This window comes from Triticum aestivum, chromosome 5B (assembly GCF_018294505.1).
Source record: "Triticum aestivum cultivar Chinese Spring chromosome 5B, IWGSC CS RefSeq v2.1, whole genome shotgun sequence".
Taxonomy (NCBI): domain Eukaryota; kingdom Viridiplantae; phylum Streptophyta; class Magnoliopsida; order Poales; family Poaceae; genus Triticum; species Triticum aestivum.
In genome coordinates this window covers 511313693-511335850 of record NC_057807.1, presented here as the reverse complement: position 1 = coordinate 511335850, position 22158 = coordinate 511313693, and the positions used below count along the sequence as shown (strand labels likewise).

Sequence of the window (22158 nt, the reverse complement as noted above, 5' to 3'; positions counted from 1 at the left end):
TTGTCTCCTCTTCGTCCTCGTCCAGCAGCGCAACAAGCTCACCGGCCAGCTTCGCTCCCCCGCTCCTCCTTCTCCTCGTACCGTCGATCACACATGAGGCCAGGGCGCCCTTCACTACCGTGTGTCGAGCACACATGGCCGGGGAGGCTGACCAGCGGCGACAGGTGCGGGTGGCTGCTACACCAGGCACCGACGAAACTGCATAGCGGCTGCAGGTGATTGGTATTGCAGGTTGCATCGTGCAGCCATTCTTCCGTGGTGACGGTGCGGTAACTCACACGACTAATGGTAGGAAACTACGGCTTGCATCTAGTTTCTCGTCAATTTTACGATAAGCAATCAATATTCTTATTTGCAACGATTTTGTCACCCTCAGATTGCATTTCATTCTTGTGGAACAGTGTTACTTGACTAATTGGTTGTATCAAGGCCCTCACTTTATTGATAATCTTGTTTTAGCAGACATTGGCAGCCAACAAGTGCTGCAATTTCTTGATCTCGCAAGCCCCGTTGCCGCCCCTGGGCTCTGCCAGAATCATGCTTCCAATTAACACTAATTCTGTTCTGAACATACTCTTTTCATGCTTCTTATCCATGGTGATTTCAAATTGTAATACACATGCTACTTTGTGGGAGAGTATGCTTCCATAGGTAAACAGAACTCTGTGAAATTTGTATGTAGGTGACACCAAACATGCATCCCCATGTTGCCGCAATCTTAGTTTGTTTCTATGTTCAATGTTCTATATATACTTCAAAAGACAAGTCAGATTCATATATTGTACATATTTCATGCTTCCTGCGAGCTTCTGAATCCAGTTCAAGTGCTTCTTTTGTTTATGCAGATTGTTTCCACCCTTTTTGCCGATGCCAAGTACTTAGTCATACATATTTGCATTGTGTGTCCCCTAAAGTTGCAGCATGGTTCCATCGAATCTTATTTTTGTTTATCTTCATAAACTTGATTGAACCACAACCAAACATGCTTCATTCTTTCTCGCTTTTTTATTCCAACGGCCGTGCTTCCGTTGCTTCATATGTATGCTTCTGTTGTATAGATGTTTTGCTGTTCGCAGTGATATCATCCTTTAATTACCTGACATGTTTCTATGGTTCAGGTGTTTATCTTGCTGGTAATTAAATTGTGCTTCTACCATTACCGATGTGTGCTTGTTTTATTTCTTGCACATTGTCTTGTGTTCTCGTCTATTTCGAATATTTTGCTCAATATTTCATTATTTCTCGCATATGTTTTCATGGTTTCCAATTCTAATGACAACCGGTGTGAGTATCTGCTCCCGTTAATTCTCATCATGAATAATCCTATGTTTTGACAAGTTGTTCACATATCCACTGCATGCAACTATGCTTCGTGGTTTATTTACACCTGTATATCAGTTATGGTGAAATTTTGCATCAACCACTGCCATTGTATGCTTCTTATTGTACAGACATATTCTCTGGAACCATGAGTGCTTCAACAACTACGAGCTATAGTTTCTTGTAAAATTTATTGTACTAACATTTTTATTATCATAATACGTTCCAATGAAAGTGCGTGCTTTCTTGTTTCTGAATATTGTCTACTTATAGATATGTTTCTGCACCCGGCTTCAGCCATGCTTCTTGTTTCTACACAGTGCCAATGAGGCTATGTTGATGTCGAGCGTGGTGAATGGGACATGACACTGCTATTCGCCAACATGTACTGTGTTGGTCACATGGAGCTTATGGTTGGTATAGCATTTTTTATTGATGAGCCCATTTACTGCGATGACGGCTGGGTGAAAGTTGAAATACTGTCATTGTAATATGTTCCATTTTAAAAAAAATAAAAGAGTTGTAAATTTTTGCTCATACCATGTGGTTCTGTTTTAATTCTCTGCTTCTTTTGCTTCCACACAGATTTTTTGCTATTACTATGTTCCATCACACTACAAAATGGTGCTTCCTTACAACTATGCTCGGGGAACGGACAAAATGTTTTCCTATCCTATAAAGAGTTTGTTCCCATTACATACACCAGGAAATGATCGATGCTTCCATGCATCGGAAAGTGGTGTAAAATCATGTTGCCATCTATAGACGTACACACATTTAAAATATCATAATTAATTGCCCAATATAATTGTGAGAAATATTTGCACTTTCCCAAATTATTTCCTCAATAAATGGGATTTGACATCATTCCCAAAATGATGCTTCCATGCATCAACAAGAATGCTTCCATGCATCAGAAAGAATGCTTCTGTGGTGTAAAATCATGTTGCCATCTATAAACATACACATCTTTAAAATATCATAATTAATTTCCCAATATAATCGTGAGAAATATTTGTACTTTCCCAAATTATTTCCTCAAAAATGGGATTTGACATCATTCCCAAAATGATGCTTCCATGGCATAAAACTCATGGTACGATCAGTAAAGAAATACATCTTAAAAAAGATCATAATTAACTGCCGGATTTTACGAGAAATAGTCATACTTTCCAACATTATTAAGCAGTCTTAGGAAGCAAATCATTTTTTTAGAAGCAACAATCTTGTTTAGGAAGCATTGGTCCTCACGAATGGACACAAATAAAATAGCTTAATTAATAATCTCTACATTTGGGGAGAAATTGTTAGGAAAAATAGGAAAGGAACTAATCACAATTAATGCGGAATCCTGCATGCAAACTGACTCACGCATGGCGTTCTCTTAGAGGATCGGACGATGTGCATGCTTGCAATCGGATGGCCACGGACTAGTCTGATAAGTAGCCAATGTCAGTAGTCTGATGCCTAGTGGTCTCCGCCTTAGCATTACCGCATAATAACCCTCCGCACAGAGGTTCCAACCGACTTTATGTACCTCTCCATAAATATCAGACCGGAGTGTATCGTATGACCGATTGATCTCTGCTCGATCGGTTGCCATGGAGGCGCAGCAGTCCGCCGATCTCGCCGCCCGCCTCACCAAGCGCCTCGCGGACGCCAACAGGGACCGCAACCTGGTCTTCTCGCCGCTCTCCATCCACGCCGTTCTCGCGCTCCTGGCCGCCGGCGCCGGCGGGGACACCCTGGAAGAGATCCTCCGCGTCCTGGGCGCACGGTCCCGCAGCGAGCTAGTGGACTCCGTGGCGCGCCTCCTGGACGGACCCCTCAGGGACAGGTCGTCGGAGCCTGACGGCGGCGGGCCGAGCGTGGCGTTCGCGTGCGGCGTGTGGAGCGACCTGACGCGGCCGCTGAAGCCGGCCTTCCGCGACGCCGTCGTCGGCAAGTACAAGGCGGAGGCCAGCTCCGTCGACTTCCGCAGATACCCAGAGCAGGCGGTGCAGCAGATCGACGCGTGGGCCGCGGCGGCCACGAGGAACCTCATCCACTCCGCCGTCCCTCCGGGAGCCGTGCACCGGGGCACGGACCTCGTGCTGGCCAACGCCATCTACTTCCGGGGCAAGTGGGACCTGCCGTTCTACGAGAGCTCGACCAAGAACAGGCCCTTCTACCGGCTCGACGGCACCGCCGTCGACGTCCCCTTCATGTCCAACTACGACCGTCACTTCATCGCGGAGCACGACGGGTTCAAGGTGCTCCAGCTGCACTACAAGCGCAGTTCACGGGCTGGGGAGCCTGCTGGACAAGATCATGTCGGCGTCCGCCGCAGGCTTCCTGCGCGAGCACCTGCCCAAGGGCACGGTCTCCGTCGGCGAGTTCGGGGTGCCCAAGTTCGAGCTCTCCTTCCAGAGCAGCCTCGTCGGCGTGCTCAACGACCTGGGGCTCCGCCTGCCCTTCACCCAGGACGCCGACCTCTCCGAGATGCTGGAGGACGGCGACGGCGACGGCGACGGCTTGCCGTTCCTCGTGCAGGACGTCTTCCAGAAGGCCATCATCCAGGTGAACGAGGAAGGGACCAAAGCCGCCGCCGTCACCATGTCGTTATTCTACAGTCCGACAAGCCCTCCTGTCTGGCCACGACAGGTGGATTTCGTCGCCGACCACCCGTTCGCCTACTTCATAGTGGAGGAGGCGTCGCACGCCGTCCTCTTCGCGGGGCACGTCGTCGACCCTGCCAATGGCGCCGCGGCGGCGATCCCGTCCCCTCCCCCGTTCAAGGAGCACACCACAACAAGAAGAGAAGCTGGCGATGAGGTGATGAACAAGTATACGGGTTATGCTCCCGTGTATTATGTTCCCAAACCCGTGTCGCCGGTATACGATCCGGTATCGCCGGTATACCACCCATATTCGCCGGTATACAGTCCAACGTCGCCGGTATACCACCCATATTCGCCGGCATACAGTCCATGTTCGCCGGTATACAGTCCAGTACCGCCGGAATATCAACCGGTACGTTATAGTCCAGAATCGCCGGCATACAGATACAGCCCTGTAGCTTACAGCCCAGAATCGCCGGCGTACAAGTATCTAAGAGCATATCGTCCATCACCGCCGGAGTACAAAAGACTCTCCCCATGCAGTTCAGAGGAAGCAGCGACGGGGGAAGATGAACTACCCTCGGAGAAAACAGAGTAGATATCATGGAAATAGTTTCTTGATTAACTATGAGGGGGAAGATCAACTATGAGGGGTGGATTCTCCAATAGTTTCTTGATTAGATGCCTTACTTTAGCAGCTGCATCGCTTGGACTACGTGTGTAAACTAAAACAAGGGTCATCTTATATGAAGAATACCATAGACTTTGTGCATTCTGCGTCTGGTGCAATTCGTTTGCTCTTACTTATTCCTTCTTCTTCTTTTTTGTTGTTGTAATGCATCATTATTGTCTCGACATTGCTCTTGATAGGGTCCAAAACTATTCATCGGCATCACCAATACGCAGGAATTACAATTTTGGACTCTATTTTCCTTTGCATCACAAATAGGTTTGTTACTATAGCATCGCTCGCCGCCATTCTGCTTCTTCCCATCAATGTCACACATCAGTGTGCAGTTTCAGAAGAGGCTGGCAACTCAAAGGCGGCTCCTTCAGTTTCTTTCAGAACTCTCCGCTTCGGACCCTGAGTTGCAGCCGGGAAACCAGGCAATCATCTATGCACGGGTCGCCGCCGAAGCCATCAGAAAAGCTCTCCGGCAGGCAACGACGAGAGAGCACACATCGACCTTCATCCTGTGCCTAGCTTTACCGATCTTTAAGCGACTTGCCTGACCATAGTTTTCTTACCATCTTACCATCCATATCGGTCGTGTAGAACCCAAATATAGCAGTAGTGCATATCCAGGATATTAGGTGGTATGGACATTTTGCTAGAACACCCCGGAATGATCACGGAGACTTCACTGCCGTATCATGATCCAAGTCCCCTGTCCCCTGGCACTGCAATACAATGCAATGTACAATACAATTGTACACAGATTGAAACCAACCTCTGCATCAGCTTACCAGAAAGGAAAGCCACATCTTATAACTTAGCTTCGTCCCGAATCCGACAGGTCCATGCACATAAAATTAGGCGGGGGGTATACATGGCCCGGTGAAGCAACTCACAACAACGAAACTCCTCTCCGACAAATCTAATTTTCAAAAGTTATGTAACAAGAAAAAGAGCGAGAGAAAAGGAAGAAATGGCTGCGACTCGGCTCCTATGGTGTGCACAGGTTCTTCAGGTCTTCCTCCTTGGCGTACGAGTTCGGGATGAGCCTCGCCGCGTACGGGTACAGGTCCTTGTATGAATTCCTGATGGTGCCTTCTGCCACTCCAGTGGCCAAGGAAATATCTGCAAATAGCGCGCATCACTGTGTTAATATCTACCTCGGCGACAGTGACAGACAGAAGGAGAAAGCAAGTGACGGGAAGGGTCAGTGTTCAAACCTTTAAGCGGCTTTTTGTCCTCTGAAAGCTGGGTTATCATATAAATGACAGCAGCCGCAATTGAAATAGGACTCCTCCTGCACGGCAGATTGGAATGAAGTGTAAACATATCTTTCTAGGTCAACAAGTGTGCACTAGGAAATTGACATGTAAAAGCAGGCTCATGTCTAAAGAGTCAAATACTATGACTATTAATATCAAGTTACATACATCGCATCTACCAAAGCATGCTACAAAGGGTACACATTAGCCACATTTGTAATTAACTTAAGACTAGTTATATTCTTTATTCTAATAGTCTATGACTCCTTACGTCACCCTGCATGGAACCACGTCAAGCATGAAGCTACTCCCTCCGTTCCTAGTATAAGTCTTTTAAGAGATTCCACTATAGACTACATAAGGAGCAAAATGAGTGAATCTATACTCTAAACTATGTCTATATGCATCCGTATGTGGTAGTCCATTTGAAATCTCTAGAAGGACAAATATTTAGAACGGAGGGAGTATAAGTCTTTTAAGAGATTCCACTATAGACTACATAAGGAGCAAAATGAGTGAACCTATACTCTAAAAGGCATCTATACACATCCAAATGTAGTCTATAGTGAAATCTCTAAAAAGACTTATATTTAGGAGCATAAGGAATAGATGCCAGTGATTGAGACTTTCAAGGTCAAAAGTAGACCTGTGACTAATGTTGAGGTTAACTAGAAAAACTTTCATGTCTCATTTAAATCAAAGTGGGAACATGATAGGATCATAGGACCAGTCAATCTCCTGTGTACAAGGTGGAAAAAGGCCTAACCTTATATCAAGCTCCTCTGAGCGCTGAACTGCCTCCTGAGCTGCTTTAACAGCAGTATTGTTCATCCCAAGAGTTGAACAGAAACGCCTCTGCAGATTTGCAAGCTTATAAGTTACCAACTTCTGATTTTGCAAGATTATATGCTAAGTAGCAACGAACCAGGAAATCTCCAGCATGGATGGTTCCCATCTCCATAGATTGGCCCATCTCAACTTCCAGTTGTTTCACTATGAACTCTTTTGCTCGACCAATCTCTTTCTTTGTTGCTCCATTGGCAACTGAGCAAATTTCTGCAAAAAGGCAACGCAACAAAGAATGGCACCATATCATGTATTCTGCCGGGTTCTAATGTCTGCAAAATTAGAAGTTTGCTAGAACATCATGTACCTTTTACAGTCCTAGGACGATCTTCTTGTCTACAAGCAATATACAGACAAGCAGCTAATATAGCATCTTGATTTCTTCCCCTGATAGACTTGAGATCTTCCACCTTCTTATAGATTTCATTGGCTCGGTCCTTCAGGAAGGCAACACAATAATAATAAAATATACTCAGTATACAGTGGCAACAAACCAGTACAACGTTACTGTATACTGAAACTCTTGAAATAACCCTAAGGAAGCAGCAATGAACCTTGACAATGAGGACATGGACAAGTGTTATGCAACACACCATGTATTCAGCATACTGCTAAAGTGCTAAATTTTCTTACAATAAAACAGACCCCTTTTTTAGGGGAAATAAAACAGACCTTGTTACACTACGAAACATGGACCCCTGCTCTTTTAGCATAAATAAAAGTTTGTAAATTGCTCTAGAAATAATCTGATAAACTATGTTTAGGATAAACAAAAGTTTGTAAAATTCTCTAGAAATAATCTGATAAACTATGTTTAGGACAAATAGAAGTTTGTAAATTGCTCTAGAAACAATCTGATAAACTTTAAACATTCATTCAATGCGAGCATAAAGATATGAGCTTTCAGTATTTTCAGGACAACCCTGGGTGTATGAATTGATGACATACCAAGCTACATGCATTTAATTGATTCATCAGTTTTCGCATGCAAGTATAACTGTAGTAATAAGTACTTTTGGTTTCCAGCTGTCAACATAATGGACAAAAAGACATCAGATTTCTTACCTTAATAGTAGCCACAAGACCCAACCTGCAGAAGAGATGCCGATGTATGGTCAAAATCCAAATGTTTGAAACAAAAAGGCCCAAACAACTTCAGTAGTAAATCAGCCTACGCAATGAACTATCTTTGGTTGTTGCGCTTCTATGGTTCTATTCAGTTCAGTAAACTACTTATGTGGTGACAACTTCCCATTTTAGATATACTGGTAGAAAAGGAAGCTATCACAATCGGAAATGCCTTGTCAAGAAAAAGGATCCTTGGCAGTTCATCAATGATTCAAGTTTGCCATGTTGTAGACACCAGCTTGCTGTTGCAACTTTCTTAGGCACCTATGTGGCTAATATTATGCATGCTTCAAGAAACTACAACCTCCGTTCCTAAATATTTGTCTTTTTAGAGATTTCAAATGGACTACCACATAAGGATGTATATAGACATATTTTAGAGTGTAGATTCACTCGTTTTGCTCCGTATGTAGTCACTTGTTGAAATCTTTAAAAAGACAAATATTTAGGAACGGAGGGAGTAGGTGTTAAATGGTACCACCAACAGTTTGCCAATGGTATTTACTATCCGTAGGTGCGACGAGCCTGACATGCCATTTGTAATTGTACCAAACCTATTGTACTCACGAAAAGAAATATCTACTAGTAGGATTTTACAGTATGTAATGAGATCCATTGTATCAACCCAAATTCTAGATATTTCTTCAGTGGAACCTTCCCCCTCCAGATCCATGTGAAAGGCACGCACCACCTACCCATAAGATCGCTACCCATACTTACTACAGGATAAAGCACAAGCCCTAACAAACCCCCCTCCACGGAGCAATCACACGTTCCGAATCTACAAACAAAACCGACCAAGACCAGGCAGCGGAGATAAATCTATCACACTCGTGGATTCCTAAATCTGCCCATCAAATCAAATCAGGACAGGGGCCGGTGCACAGGCGAGCGATTGATTGATCCCGGTGCTAACTAATACCAGTACTACATCTGAGAGAAATCGAGGCGCAATTGGATCGGATCGAACACACATATAAGACGGCTGGAAAATGGGGGGATATGAGAGGAGGAAGGGGGAAGGGGGGACCTGTCAGCCATGTTTGCGATGGTGCGGAAGGCGAGGATGAGGGAGCGGTCGGGGTTGGAGCCGCGGTTCTGCCAGCGGCCGAGGGAGGAGGAGAGGAAGTCGCCGTGGGCGCCGTTGGGCTTGGCGATGACGGTGGAGAGGCCGCCGTCGGTGAGGAGCGGGTTGGAGGGCCCGCCGACGCGGACGGGGTCGTTGTCGTTGGACTCGTTGGCGAAGGTGCGCCACTCGGAGGTCTCGTCGACGGAGTGCGCCTCGAGGACGAGGCCGCACTCGGTGCAGACCGTGTCCCCCGCCGAGTGGTCGAAGGCCACCTCCGTGTGCTTCTTGCAGTCCTGGCAGTACGAGTCGCCCATCTTCACCGCCCGGCCGGCCCCCTCCCGTCCGCCTGCCGCGGCCTCCGGCGGCGCCTCCCTCCTCGCCGGCGGTGGCGTGGGGCGGTGGCGTGCGGGGAGGCGATTTGGGGGGAGAGCACGGGGGACGGGAGGGGGCGGAGGGGAATGGGGTGGGGGGAGGATGGTTCGATCGGTCTGTCGGGTGGGCGGCGGGCTTCTTATTGGGCCGGGGGAGGGGAGGGCGTGCGGGCGGTGCCGTGGATGGGAATGGGAATGGATCGGTCTGCTGCTACTGCTACGTGCTGTTGGTTCGACCCACACTGGCTCTGGCTGACCCTCTCTTCTTGGGTTTTGGTTGGGGTTGGATTTTCTGCAGCAGCGGCTGTAGAGCACGATAGCGAAGTGTTTTGGAGCAGTACTAGTATAAACATTTCTTTCCGATAAGTACTAGTCAATGTGTACATGCCATGTACTGCCTCCGTTTCAAAATAGATGACTCAACTTTGTACTAAAGCTAGTATAAAGTTGAGTCATCTATTTTAGAATGGAGAGAGTAGTTAATTTGGAAGTATATTAGATGCATGCGGATATTAAATAGGATATTATTTGCGTATTATTATGTGATTAGCATTATATTTGATATAAAATTAACTGCATGCTAAACATGTTGAGCGCTCGGCATTGAAACAGTCTAGGTCGTTAGATTGACATGATTTGATGACCAAAATTAATTGGATCTGCCCTTTTGAATTTTTTTATATTGATATAGATATAGATATAAAGATGTTGTTTTAGGTGGAAAACTGTGAGCTCAGTGCGTGAGCCCCACCTGTCGGCTAGATATTATGAGATATTTGTTGATAGAGAACTAGCCGCTTTGCTGAGGCTCATCGTTTGGGAAATGGCGAGTTAGCCCTACGTGTCATTTGATACTTTAGGTCAACTTCATCGCGCGATTTCAAACGGACATCCGTTTTGTCTGGATTTTGTCCGTTTGGGTAGGGCAATGAGGTCGTGTCCGGGTAGTTTTCGGGATGTGGTGGCCGTGCGTCCAGCGCGTGGACGCATCCCGGCCGCATCATGTTCGTGTACATTTTTCTCTGCAAGTCCTTAACTTTTTTTCATCATTCATTTTATGGTACATGAAAATACATCATCACATTTTAACTAGTAAAGCAAGACCAAAAAAAACAAGAATCACAAGAATACGTTTTAAAAGATACCTAACTTCCATAACTGCTCCCTTGAATTGGGTTAGGGCCTTCTCGAAGCACTCAGTGTTGATCTGTGGAGGAGGCTCGATATTGCATCCTCCTTTCTTCTTCAAGCCAGAAGTCAATGTTGCTTCCTCACACCTCGTGTCTAGCCTCTAATTTAGCAACAAGTGCACTTGTCTCATCTACAGCCTCTATGCTAGCTAAAAGTGCACGAACATGTACTAAATTTCGCTCTATCAATATATCGATGTACTCTTCTTCCCAATACCAAAATCTGCATCCATTCTACACAATAAAATCTGAAGTTAGCACAACTAGTCAAATCTAGAGCATAAACCGAATCTAAAAAGAGCACATACCCCCATCGTTTAAGCACTTGACGAACACCCATACGGGATGTTCCGGCGTTGTAGACACGCGGCGCATGACCATTCTTGGGAAGTGGTCGCACTTAATGAGTGGCAACGGTGCGCCGACGAGCTTTTGGGCAAGCACCGAGCCCGGCCGACCGCCATTCGTGTATCTGCCGGCGGACCACCGACGGTGCAGATCCAAGCGGCTAGAGGAGGAGCCACTGCCTGCATGTGGCCTTGCGGCCCTGCCAGGGCCTTCCGGCGAGGTGCCCGGCCAACTGGCCTCCCACAGCCAGACGAGCTCAAGACCGACCGGATCCGCCCCAAATCCGGCCAGCGGGTGCGCAAACCAGGTGGCCGTGGTTGGGTAGCTCGGCAGCGCCGAGGGGAAGGGGTTGGGCGAGCGCGCGTCCGAACTGCACGGCTGCAATGACAGCGACGGCGGCGATCGCGGTGAGGGGAAGAGTGGGGAAGAGTGGAGGGGGGTGCGGCCGGAGGGAGGGAGGGGGCGGATAGAAAATGGCCCGCCCTGTGCCACCGACGGGCGGGCCAGGGAAGGACACGCGCAGACGGCCCGAGCGTCCGCGTGGTGTCCGTTTCACCCCAAAAGCGGCGCAAACTTTGGGCGGGGATGGGTCGAAAGCGGACAGGACAAAAGTCTGTTTGCTCCCGCGCGCTGGGCCGCCCGGTTTGTCCCTTTTACCCCAAACGGACGGGGCCAGACAGGATGGGGTCGCGCGGTGGAGTTGGCCTTAGTGCTTTCTTTTTTGCGGGTGACGTTTTTATAACATGGTACAGACACAGACACTTATACACTCACCCATGTGATCACACGCATTCACATCTTACCTCTATGAGCACCTTCAAGAGACTAAACCAACACATCATTTTGAGTCTGGCGAAGTCATCATAGATACCTACATAGTCAAAGAGAACGTCACTCTCACCGAATGCACATCGCCGGAAGACGTGAAATATATCCAGAATAATCCGAGCATCGATGTCAAGTCTAGAATTTTAGTGCCTCTTCGAGCACGGGATATATAGAACACAATAATAAAAAATAAATACGGTGGAATCGAATGACATGTGACACTACAAGAAATAGCATGGACTTTGTGCGCGGGGAAAACGCAAGATTCATCACATGAGGGTTTTTTTAGCAGGGGTCATGACATGAGGTTTGAGTGGATGAAAAAAATACATAAAAACTAACACAAATGAATCATAAGGAAACTTCCCTACGAATCAAACAGCCCATGTAAGGAAAAATGTTAAGATTCGAATTCTCCGAAATTCCTTTCAAATCTTTGAATCAAAGAAGCCCTAACAAGCAGCATTCTTTATTCTTCCATATTAACAAACTTTTCTTAGGTGGCACAAGTTGAGACCTTGGCTCGGCTCTCTCCCCCGCTACAGTAGGAGAGGCGATTTTTTCCCCTTCCCCGTTCGATCTAGTTCGCCGGCGTCTGCTCGCTGGTTTCCCCCCCTCTGCCGGCCGCTTCGGCGGCGGGAGGGTGGGGAAACCTCGGTTCCCGTCTGTACATAGCTAGGATGGAGTGGGTGGTTCGCCGGCAGCGCCGTGGAGAGGAAGGCGCTGTCGGGTTGGTGGTTTGTGGCGGCGGTGATCTTCTCCGGTGGCGGGGTTCTGCGGAATCCGACCACTTCCCCGCCTCCTTCCTGGTGCTCGTAACTCGGCGGAGTTGCCGTGCGCCTTCTTCCCGTGCCGGAGTCCGTAGGCGGCGGCTCCGGTTGTTGAAAGTTTGGAAGATGCAGGTGATGAGGTCCAGATCGAAGGCGATGGCGACGATGCAAGGTGGAGGCCCTTTGGGTTCGAGGTCCGTTGACTTCCCGACCGCCATGGGACTCCGTCCGATCCAAGGTTGTAGAGGAGGAGCGGCGGCGGCGCGCCAGCGGCACGTCTTCATCGACGGCGGCGTCTTCCTTATCCTTAAGGACTTGTTTGTAATTGTCTTATCTTTTGAGGACTGTTCTGTAAGGGTACTGGATTAATATCACTTGGTCTTTCCCGCAAAAAAAAAAGAAAAAAAAACAAACTTTTCTTACAAGTTCAATTTTTGCAGCGCCATGTATGGATCCATGGCCATACATGTCACCGAAACCTTATATATTTTGTGAACCAACATGTGATTGGATGGTTAGGAGGAAAGTGGTATCCGCAGCGCATCAAGGTTCAAGTCCTAAACGATATTGATGCTCGTATTTTTTTGGATTTATTTCATGCTTTTCGGCGATGTGCGTTTAGTGGGAGGAGACGTTCCCGTGGGCTACGAAGATGTCTATGGTGACTTCGTGAATTTCAAGATGATATGTCGGCTCAGTCTATCGGATGTGCTCATAGGGGGATCGTTGTTCTTTCTTCCTCTTGAAGAAATGAAACACGATCTCGGCTAGTCGCCCGGAGAGTCTCCGCTGCCACTGTTCTTCGACAGTTCCCCTCCATTGACGACCTTGGTCGTCGGTGGTGATGGAGTCGCCGGATCCACGTATGTGGATCATTTTTAGCCCTAGTTGCTTAAGCTTTTAGGCTATTCATCGTATTGGCTTCGGCAAGGGCGATGGCGGTGGTGAATAAAGAATCTTTATACCCTTCCCCGACGAGGCGGTCGGTCCCATGGTTGGGAATGGATTTGGAAACCAGTATGATCAAGTAAGGATGGCATGGCGGCGGCACCTTCGTGGTGGATTTTGTCCTCGGGCTCCGTCGTTCCAACGACATGTGCTCCAGCTCCGGTGTGGAGCTCGGGAGATAGTCCAGGAGCGGATGCAGACATAGTATGTATCGGCGGCACCTGGAAGATAGTGGATCGTGTGCCAAGTTTGTGGTTCGTGGATGTTAGCTATGGTTTCCTCCTGCAACGTCTTAATCATGCAGGGTGCTAGATTTGGCGTCTCCAAGGCATTGACCCGGTCAGATTCGTTCAACGGTAATGATTTCGCATTTGGTGAGCCACCTTAAAGATCTGTAAAGCTGCACATCAGTAATGGATCCGTATCAAGCTCATGTGAGGAGGTAATCCATCTTTTTTCCTTTCTTTAGTGGCTATGTGGTGGTGCTAGAGGGTGACCGGGTTGGTGTCAAGCTCCTTGATTGTAATTTTCCTTCTTAGCTACCGTGTCATGTCGGTGTGTATGTGGGTTGTACTACGATATAAATGAGACATATTACCATGAGATAAAAAGATGTGCTCATAAGGATAGCGTGTACGTGTGTGCCTTGATAGGGCTGAGTGTATGTATGAATGTGTGAGCGTCTAGTCTGCATCTGTACTGTGTTAAAAAGGTTAAAGAAAAAAAGCATTTATATTTTTCCAAACTGGATCCATGGCTCCCACATGACTTTGACGGTTTCAGTTACAGCTTCCTGTTTCTAAATGTGGATCCACGGGCCCACATGTCACCGATCATGCAATCGGTGCTTTCTGACACCGGCAACATGGCAGTAACTTTCCTGACAGAGACAACACGGCCATGGACCCTATCTATCCGCTTGGTTGGCTACCGTTTTCTGATCAAACTTCTCGGACACCTGCGGCGCCTGGCCGTTTCAGTCAACAGAGACCCGAGGATTTTGCTTGCACACACACGGAGCCGGTGTGAGACGCAGGCAACAAGGCGTGATGCAACGGCCCACGCATCATTTCACCAGGCTATGACACTCCCCGTGTAAACCGATATAACATCTTTTACATCACCAGAGTGATTCAAAGATCTGTATATTAGTTTACAGAGGGAGTTCAGATCATAATTTGCCCTGGTTCGAAGAAACGAGGGCTCTGCATCACATCATAACCATCATCGGCTTCCCACTTTTTTTTCTTCTAAAATAGAGGCGACAAACAAACAAACATACTGGAAGCTAAAGTTACTCTCAGGTTAGGTCATACATACGCTGCTGTTACCAGTCACACACACCGATAACCCTATATGTCTGCTGCTGCGATTTTCTCACTAGTGCCAATTGTAAGCTGTAACTGAATAATATATCTGGGCTAAGACGACTCCGGTCTCGGGCACGCCTCATGGGCGAACCAACCAGTCGTCGTTCCTCCCGCTGCAGATCCTCCTCCTACACCACCCCAGAGGGTAGCCGTAGCACCAGCTGCCCGCCGACCAGACTGCACCGCCACAAACACCCACCGTATTAGGTAATGATGTTCGGGGCCAGGTTATAATACCTAGTAATATCTATGCGGGTGATCCGGGGGATTTATTTACCTCTTGACATAGTAGTAGCAGAAGTCTGCGAGGATGAAGGTCTGCACGATTTCTGACAGGAGAACCATCGACGGCCACAACCCGTAGCCCAGCGCAGTCAACAGGCGCCCACGAGTGTCCAATACCTGAAAGTACACACAAGCGTCAATGGGGGTTTTGCTTTCAAAGAGTCAAGTGTCAGGAACCATACAAATTGCACTTCTTGCAAGGTAAACAAGAATGACGGAACAGGTCCACTGAATAAAGGATGCCCCTAAAAATACACATACTGAGGAAACTAACACGACGACAGTGCAAACACACAGCTGACAGCAACAAAAATCAACACAGAATGCCGCCATACAAATCACACTTACGAGATGAGCAATAAATACCTCCGTTTCTAAATATAAGTCTTTTCAGAGATTCTAATATGGACTACGTACGGAGCAAAATGAGTGAATCTAACTCTAAAATACGTCTATATACATCCGTATGTAGTCCGTACTGAAATCTCTAGAAAGACTTACATTTAGAAACGGAGGTATTACAAAATAGGCTCAGGATTTATTTTTTCAGAAGACACACCTGGAGAACCCAGTGGGCGCAGCTAAGAAACCTCGCAACCCCCAGCGCAAACACATAGTGAGATGTGAACGGTTCCACAATCTGCACAAGATGGCTGGTCAGCAAACTTCACCTCCAGTAAGGAATTGCATTCTATGGTTTACCTTGGTATTTTGCATCAAACGCAGTTGTGGCAGCACTGAGACGGCTTCCAGGTAAACACAGAACGCCCAGCTAAATCGGTTTGCGATGTTATGAGACGTTGAAGGATGAACAAGCAGCGCCAACACAGCACAAGGTATCACCTACAAATAACGTAAAAATAAACAGGGGGAAAATTAAGTCCGCATGTATTATAAGTTAAGATGAAAAGATTTGCAACTGAATAAGCAAAACAATCTGGCAGTTCATTATAAGTTTCAGCGCTTTAAGTTAGCTATACATGGTTTTCTTAACACTTATACTCCTACTACCCATTAACCAATAAGATTTTAATGCCTTAACAAGGCGTCAACATTTTACCACCACAAGTCATCCAGGGTAAGAGCCCATTAATTATCTTAAAACATTTGACCAGAAGATATGCAGATAGACTGGACAAGAAGATTATCACACTACATTAAAGATGAAGGTGACAGTATAGTAGGAGTACTATGATTTTCTCAACTGACCACAAAACTTACAGATAAGAAAGGCAGCAGACACAATAAAGAGTCATACCAATACCCAGTAAAACAAAACAAAAAAAGAAAAGAGTGGTGTAGAGCACAAGTTGGAATAGTTCTATCTTTCATGCAAGGAAGCCACAGAAAGAATAGAAATAGCAATTTGCATATGCAGAGAAGTAAGCAACTAATTAGCTGAGCATTGGTAAGTCCATTTTTAGCTTACTCACTCCGTCCTTGAAAGAGTGAAGTTCCAACTTTATTGGAGGGTCAAACTATCTCAAAGTTTGACCAAGTTTGTGCAAAAATATGTCAGTGTTGTGAAACCAAATAGGTATATGACGAAAATATATTTTATCATGAATCTAATGCTACTAATTTGATGGCATAAATGTTGGTCTATTATTGTATAAATACGGTCAAACATAAAAAGGTTGACTTTTCAACAAAGTTGGAAGTACACTCTTTCAAGGATGGAGGGAGTATTGATCAAACTGCAACAAAAAGTGTGAACATCACAGCCCCAGCTTATGCAAACCGAAATTTACAAAATTAGGTATAGGAATTTCGTAATCTTACCACATAATACAATGCAAAGTTGTCCTTGTCCAGCATATAAGTTGACCTAAGTTTGAACCGAATCATGTAGATAACAAAAAGTGTAGCCACAAGTGTAGCAGTATCTAACACTGTATGGATGTCATATTCCATGACAAAGCTGCAGTATAGTCTAACAGCTAGAAACAATGCAGTTAAATCCTGGGTCTTAAGGGATAGTCCTGCAAGATTTAAGAAAGAAGTCATCAGATACTTACTAAAACAGAGAGCGCTAGTAACGCCAAAAAGAAACACATAAATCATAAAAGTGATTATAAATGCTAGCAGTATACTTTACACTACTACCTTATCTCATGTGTGAACATGTTCGAAAAGAGAAACTTTTTTCTGGGTAAAGCAAATACCGTACTCACGAACATGTAATCTATGATCACAAACGTGTAGACAAAGCACATAAATAAAGTATACTTTAGGGGGTGTTTGTTTCCAGGGACTTTTTGGTGTAGGGACTAGAAAAAGTCCCTCTTAGAGACTTTTTAACCAAACAGGAGGGACTACTAGGGACTAAAAGTTGCTTTTTGGTACTAAATGAAGAAGACTCTCATGGAGAGTCTTTTTTGGGACTTTTCCAACAATGCCCCTCCCTGCACCCATTGCCCCGCCGCCCCATGGTGTTGTTTGGTTGTTATTTTTCTGTATACTAGGGGTAACATGGTCATTTAATGACCTCTAGGGAGGGACTAGGGACTTTTTGGTCCCTGGAAACAAACAGGGAGGGACTTTTTAGTTGGGACTAGAAAAAGTCCTAGGACTTATGAACCAAACAGGGCCTTACACTACTACCTTATCTCATGTGTGAGCATGTTCGAAAAGAGAAACTTTTTTCTGAGTAAAGCAAATACCGTACTCACAAACATGTAATCTATGATCATAAACGTGTAGACAAAGCACATAAATAAAGCATACACAAGGCTGAAGAGCATTAGGGAAATTTTGACAGGAAAACTATTTCTAAATTGGGAGTGGAAACTAAAATTTTGATGATCCCAAGATGGCTTACCACAATCATACCAACCATCAAATCTTAAGTTATTCATTCACATTGCAAAAAGGATTTCACATATTATTTGCCAGTTGAGGACTGAAGATATCATCGATAATTTGTACATTAACAAGGATACAATTGTTGCAAAGCAGCTTCATTTTCTACAGATTTGAGCCCAAATGGACCCAAAATGCACTCAGCAGTCAGCACGTCCTATCCTCCACAGATATAGAAGTAAAGAAAATGTGTACGATGCAAAATAAATTGTCGAATCCTACACCAATATTGCCTCATATGATTCTAATAAAAAGGATAAAGCAGTTGGTTTGCATACCAACGCCAACTCGACTCTAAACATACAGACCTTCAAAAAAAAAACTACATGGTTTCATGTAAGATCATGCAAACACAATTTCAATACCAAGGCCTCTAAGCGGAAGAGGCTAGAAAAATTAAAAGCTTTAAAACAAAATATAATCGGATAAAAGGAGACAATTTCTCCATCTTGCATCTGCATTGAATCATTGAGCATATTCCCTCTAATTCCGTGCATAGCCAAGCCAAATCATAGTATCATATACACTTTAATCAAATGTATCCTCACAGCGATGATGGATATCACAACTTTTCCAACATAGCACGACTTGCAGCACTAATAGCATTACCAGATCAGTAATTAGCTTCCTCTTATACATCAAGATTCCAAACCAACAGGCTGCCTACGCGTCACTCCAGCCCCGTGAACATATCGAGTCGTACGAAAAATTACCACTAACAAACGCGAAATTCAGGCAAGAAAATACTAGATCGAAATAAAAACCCAATCTGGGTGGCTGCCACCACCTAGATGTCGACCATAACAAGCCACCAATCCGCCGATTTTCTTTCCTCTTACGAACTGCGCCGGAGAAGCGCTTTCGAATCGCGCGGCCAGTCAGAACGCCCCCAAAAAAATCACGAGCGGCGCCCACGGATCGATGCGCGGACGTAAACGGGAGCGACAGGGGAGGGGAGGGGTAGGGGGGAGGGCACGAACCGGCGCAGGTCCTCTCCTTGGTGAGCTTGTAGATGAGCACGGCGATGCCGAGCGCGTGCACGGCCTCGGCGGCGACGAAGAGGTTGTCGTGGTCGTGGACGATGAAGCGGATGAAGACAAGCGCGGCCATGCCGGTGACCACGGCGAGGAAGGCCTTGACCTTGGGCGGCTGCCGCCGCACCCACGCCATCACCACGCCGAGCGGCCGCTTCGACGCCCTCATCGTCGCCCGTCGCCCGTCGCCTCCTCCGATCGGAGAACACGGGATTTATTTCCTTTTTTTCGTTTATTTTTCCACCCTGCCTTCGCTGCGGCGGCGTTCGTACGCGTGAGTTATTTTTGGAGGCTACGGGGGAAAGGAGGAGGAGAGGGGGGATAGATCGGGCGCAGTTATGGCAGGACTTCGTAATTTTAGCGTTTCGGACGGTATAGGGTAGGAAATTAATGAGAGGCGTGAAACATTGAGGATTTTGGCCCTCTGGTTTAACTCCTCCTTTTATTGTTTGGAATTTTTTTTGATAAGAACTCCGGCTTTATTGACCACCACTGGTGGAAAAAGGGCCTTTGGTCGCGGTTCGCAACTGCCATTAGTCGCGGTTGCGCAACCGCGACCGAACAGACGCGACTAAAGGCCCTCCCCTTTAGTCGCGGTTGCTTAAAAACCGCGACTAAAGGCCCGTCCACGTGGGCGCCAGGCGGCCGTCGGGGCGGAGGACCTTTAGTCGCGGTTCTTCTGGCCAACCGCGACTAAAGGCCGCCGCAGGTTTAGGGTTTTAGCCCCCCCTCCCCTCTAAACCTGTTTTCTGTTTAATTTGTATTGTTTTATTTCTTTTGTGCTTTATTTTAATTTTAAAGGAGTTTCACGTATTCTACGGTACTACATACATGCATATGAATGTACAATTTCAAACAAATTTGAAATTAGAACCAAAAAGAATTCAAGAGGAATATACAATATATATTCAATATCATCGGATGACCATATACAATTTTGAACAAGTTTCCATACATAATTTAATGCATATAAAGTTCTACGTCCTCGTAATGGTGTTCTCCTTTAGGATGGAGGACTTCCCTCCTGAACCATCCAGCTAGTTCCTCTTGAAGTGGTCGGAAGCGAGCTTCTGGACTAAGCATCATCCGGAGGTTATTCCTCTGAGCATTGGTATCACTCGGAACCCGCCGCTCAGAGGTGTATCTCCGGATCATCTCACAGACATAGTATGCACATAGATTGGTCCCCGCTGGCTGAATATCCTCACCATTCTTAGCCTTTGACCTTTTGAATTCTAGCTCTTTTTTGAATTCACCGACCTTTGTATCTACGAACCGTCTCCAAACCCTACGAGGCAAAGAAAATTAAATGAACAAGAGAGTTATTAGTACTTGATATTAGGAAATGAACGAAATAGGCCGATCGATATAGAGCGCAAATGAATGAAAATAATTACTTCTGCAACATTCTTCTCATGCCGCCCCAAAGCTTTGGATCCTTATTCAGAGAGTCGTGGACGAGACATTCTGAGGTGTCAACTTTAATTACTAGCAGAATCCAGTGGAACCTGCGGACACGATACATGCACAGTACGTCATGCATAACTCATCGATTAGCCGGCCACATACCATACATGGAGTAAACAAAAGAGAATGTGCTCAAGACAGAAACACTCACCCAAAATGGTAAGGAAATAGAATATCACTTTTGAGTTCCTGCTTTGTAAGAAACTGCCACAGGTCTGCCTCCATGTCGGCGGGGTGATGCTCCAACACATATCCATTAACGATGTGTGGGTCAATGAACCCAACATCATGGATGTTCCTTACTCTGCATTCCTTAATCTTCATTCTGCATGTATAATAGCGGACACAACAATATAGTTAGGACATATATATAGTGCAGGCAATATGAACGAGATGGGGTAGAAATAAATCACTTACAGAACGTAGCAACTGATGATAGATTTGTCGAGCTCGCGCAGATTGAAAAGCTGGAACAATTCACTCAGATGAATTTGTACATAGTAATGTTTGAAGTGATGCTCATATCTAACTTCCGCATAAATATATTCTTTGGCGTTTTTATTTTTTATGTAACCCTTGTACCATTTCAGCAGACCTTTCATTTGTGGAGGTAGATCCTCTTCCTGCGCAGGCTCGACGAGAGGCCCATTCTTCACATATGTAATTACTACCTCCTTCACTGGCGCCTCATCAAGGCCTAACAGTTCACGAAGAGTAATACCTAAGTTGGCCGCTTGTTCTCTGGCACTCGTTACAGTCAATCCATGTGCTGCCGCAGCTGCTATGATATCGGGGTCATCCGGACCGGCGGCTTTCACTATAAGCGGGGCAATCGATTATTTACTTTGTTCCCCGAGCTGGGCAACTCGTTTCCCGCTTTTTTTACTTTCTAATTCCGTTTTCTCGGCCTCCTCCAAGGCTTTGTTCTCCTGGTTCTCCGCCCGCTCTTTCTTCTCCTTCAACATGAGTGCCTGCCTACGAAGTTCACGTGCATAGTCGTCAGACAGATTCTTCGCGGCTTGGGACGGTGTGCTCAAAAATGACTTAGCCCACTTCTTTTGCTCATCAGAAAATTACTGGCTTGGGCTCGGGCTCTCTTTTCTTCTTGCAGTCCGCCTTCCATTTCTCATGATCAGCAGCCGCGGCCGCGGCAGTTTCCTCGGCACTACGTTCCCAAGGCCTTGTGGGGAGAGGCTTCAGTGATGGCTCCGGTACCTTTGTGGTCTTAGGTACATAAGGGTCCGGGTTAATAATCCAGGACTGCTTCTGCTTCTTTGCCGGAGGTGGATTGGGGGGCGGCGTCTGATCACCCGCCGGACGAGGACTGGGGGGCGGCGTCTGATCACCCGCCGGACGTTGTGGACTGGGGGGCGTCGGCTGACGTGACGGAGGTGTAGGTGAACCGCCACCACCACCACCACCGTGGGGGGGTGGACTTGTTGTCCTTGGCGCCTCGCCTGGAAACTTGATAAACTTCTTTTGCCATAGAATGAAATGGCGCTTGACATCTCCAAGTCTTTTCTCCCCTTCAGGTGTAGCAATGTCAATCTCCAGGTCCTCAAACCCTTGGACTATGTCCTCCACCGTGACACGAGCATAGCCATCTTGAATGGGGTTGTTGTGGTGGAGTGCTCCAGGTAAACATGGTAAAGCACTGCCGATGGCTACCTTCATGGACATGTTCTTGATAGGATAATACAGATGACATTCTTTCATCTCCTTTATATCGTCCACGGGGTAGAGAGGAGGCTCCGGTGCAGTAATTTCGACCACCAGAGGCTCCG

At 46.3% G+C, this 22158-nt stretch overlaps 2 protein-coding genes and 1 pseudogene across 2 annotated transcripts; 1 reads left to right on the top strand and 2 right to left on the bottom strand.

Annotated features, from left to right (window-relative positions):
• The first annotated feature begins 2875 nt into the window (after positions 1-2875).
• Positions 2876-4518, top strand: LOC123114937 (putative serpin-Z8; annotated as a pseudogene).
• Positions 4519-5360: 842 nt separating this feature from the next.
• Positions 5361-9382, bottom strand: LOC543374 (transcription initiation factor IIB). The gene is made up of 7 exons (XM_044533943.1): positions 8863-9382; positions 7770-7794; positions 7012-7141; positions 6784-6914; positions 6625-6713; positions 5817-5893; positions 5361-5721 (listed from the first exon to the last, which is right to left on the bottom strand). Exons 1-7 carry the CDS (start codon positions 9213-9215, stop codon positions 5588-5590), a joined length of 939 nt encoding a protein of 312 aa, XP_044389878.1. The 5' UTR covers positions 9216-9382; the 3' UTR covers positions 5361-5587.
• A 5189-nt stretch (positions 9383-14571) lies between these two features.
• LOC123112840 (ER lumen protein-retaining receptor erd-2.2) lies at positions 14572-19077 on the bottom strand (the record flags this gene model as incomplete). The annotated part of the gene is given in 6 exon segments (XM_044533942.1): positions 14572-14903; positions 15004-15128; positions 15571-15651; positions 15714-15854; positions 16794-16993; positions 18854-19077. Coding segments are annotated over 6 exon segments (819 nt in total). The 3' UTR covers positions 14572-14854.
• Positions 19078-22158: the final 3081 nt, after the last annotated feature.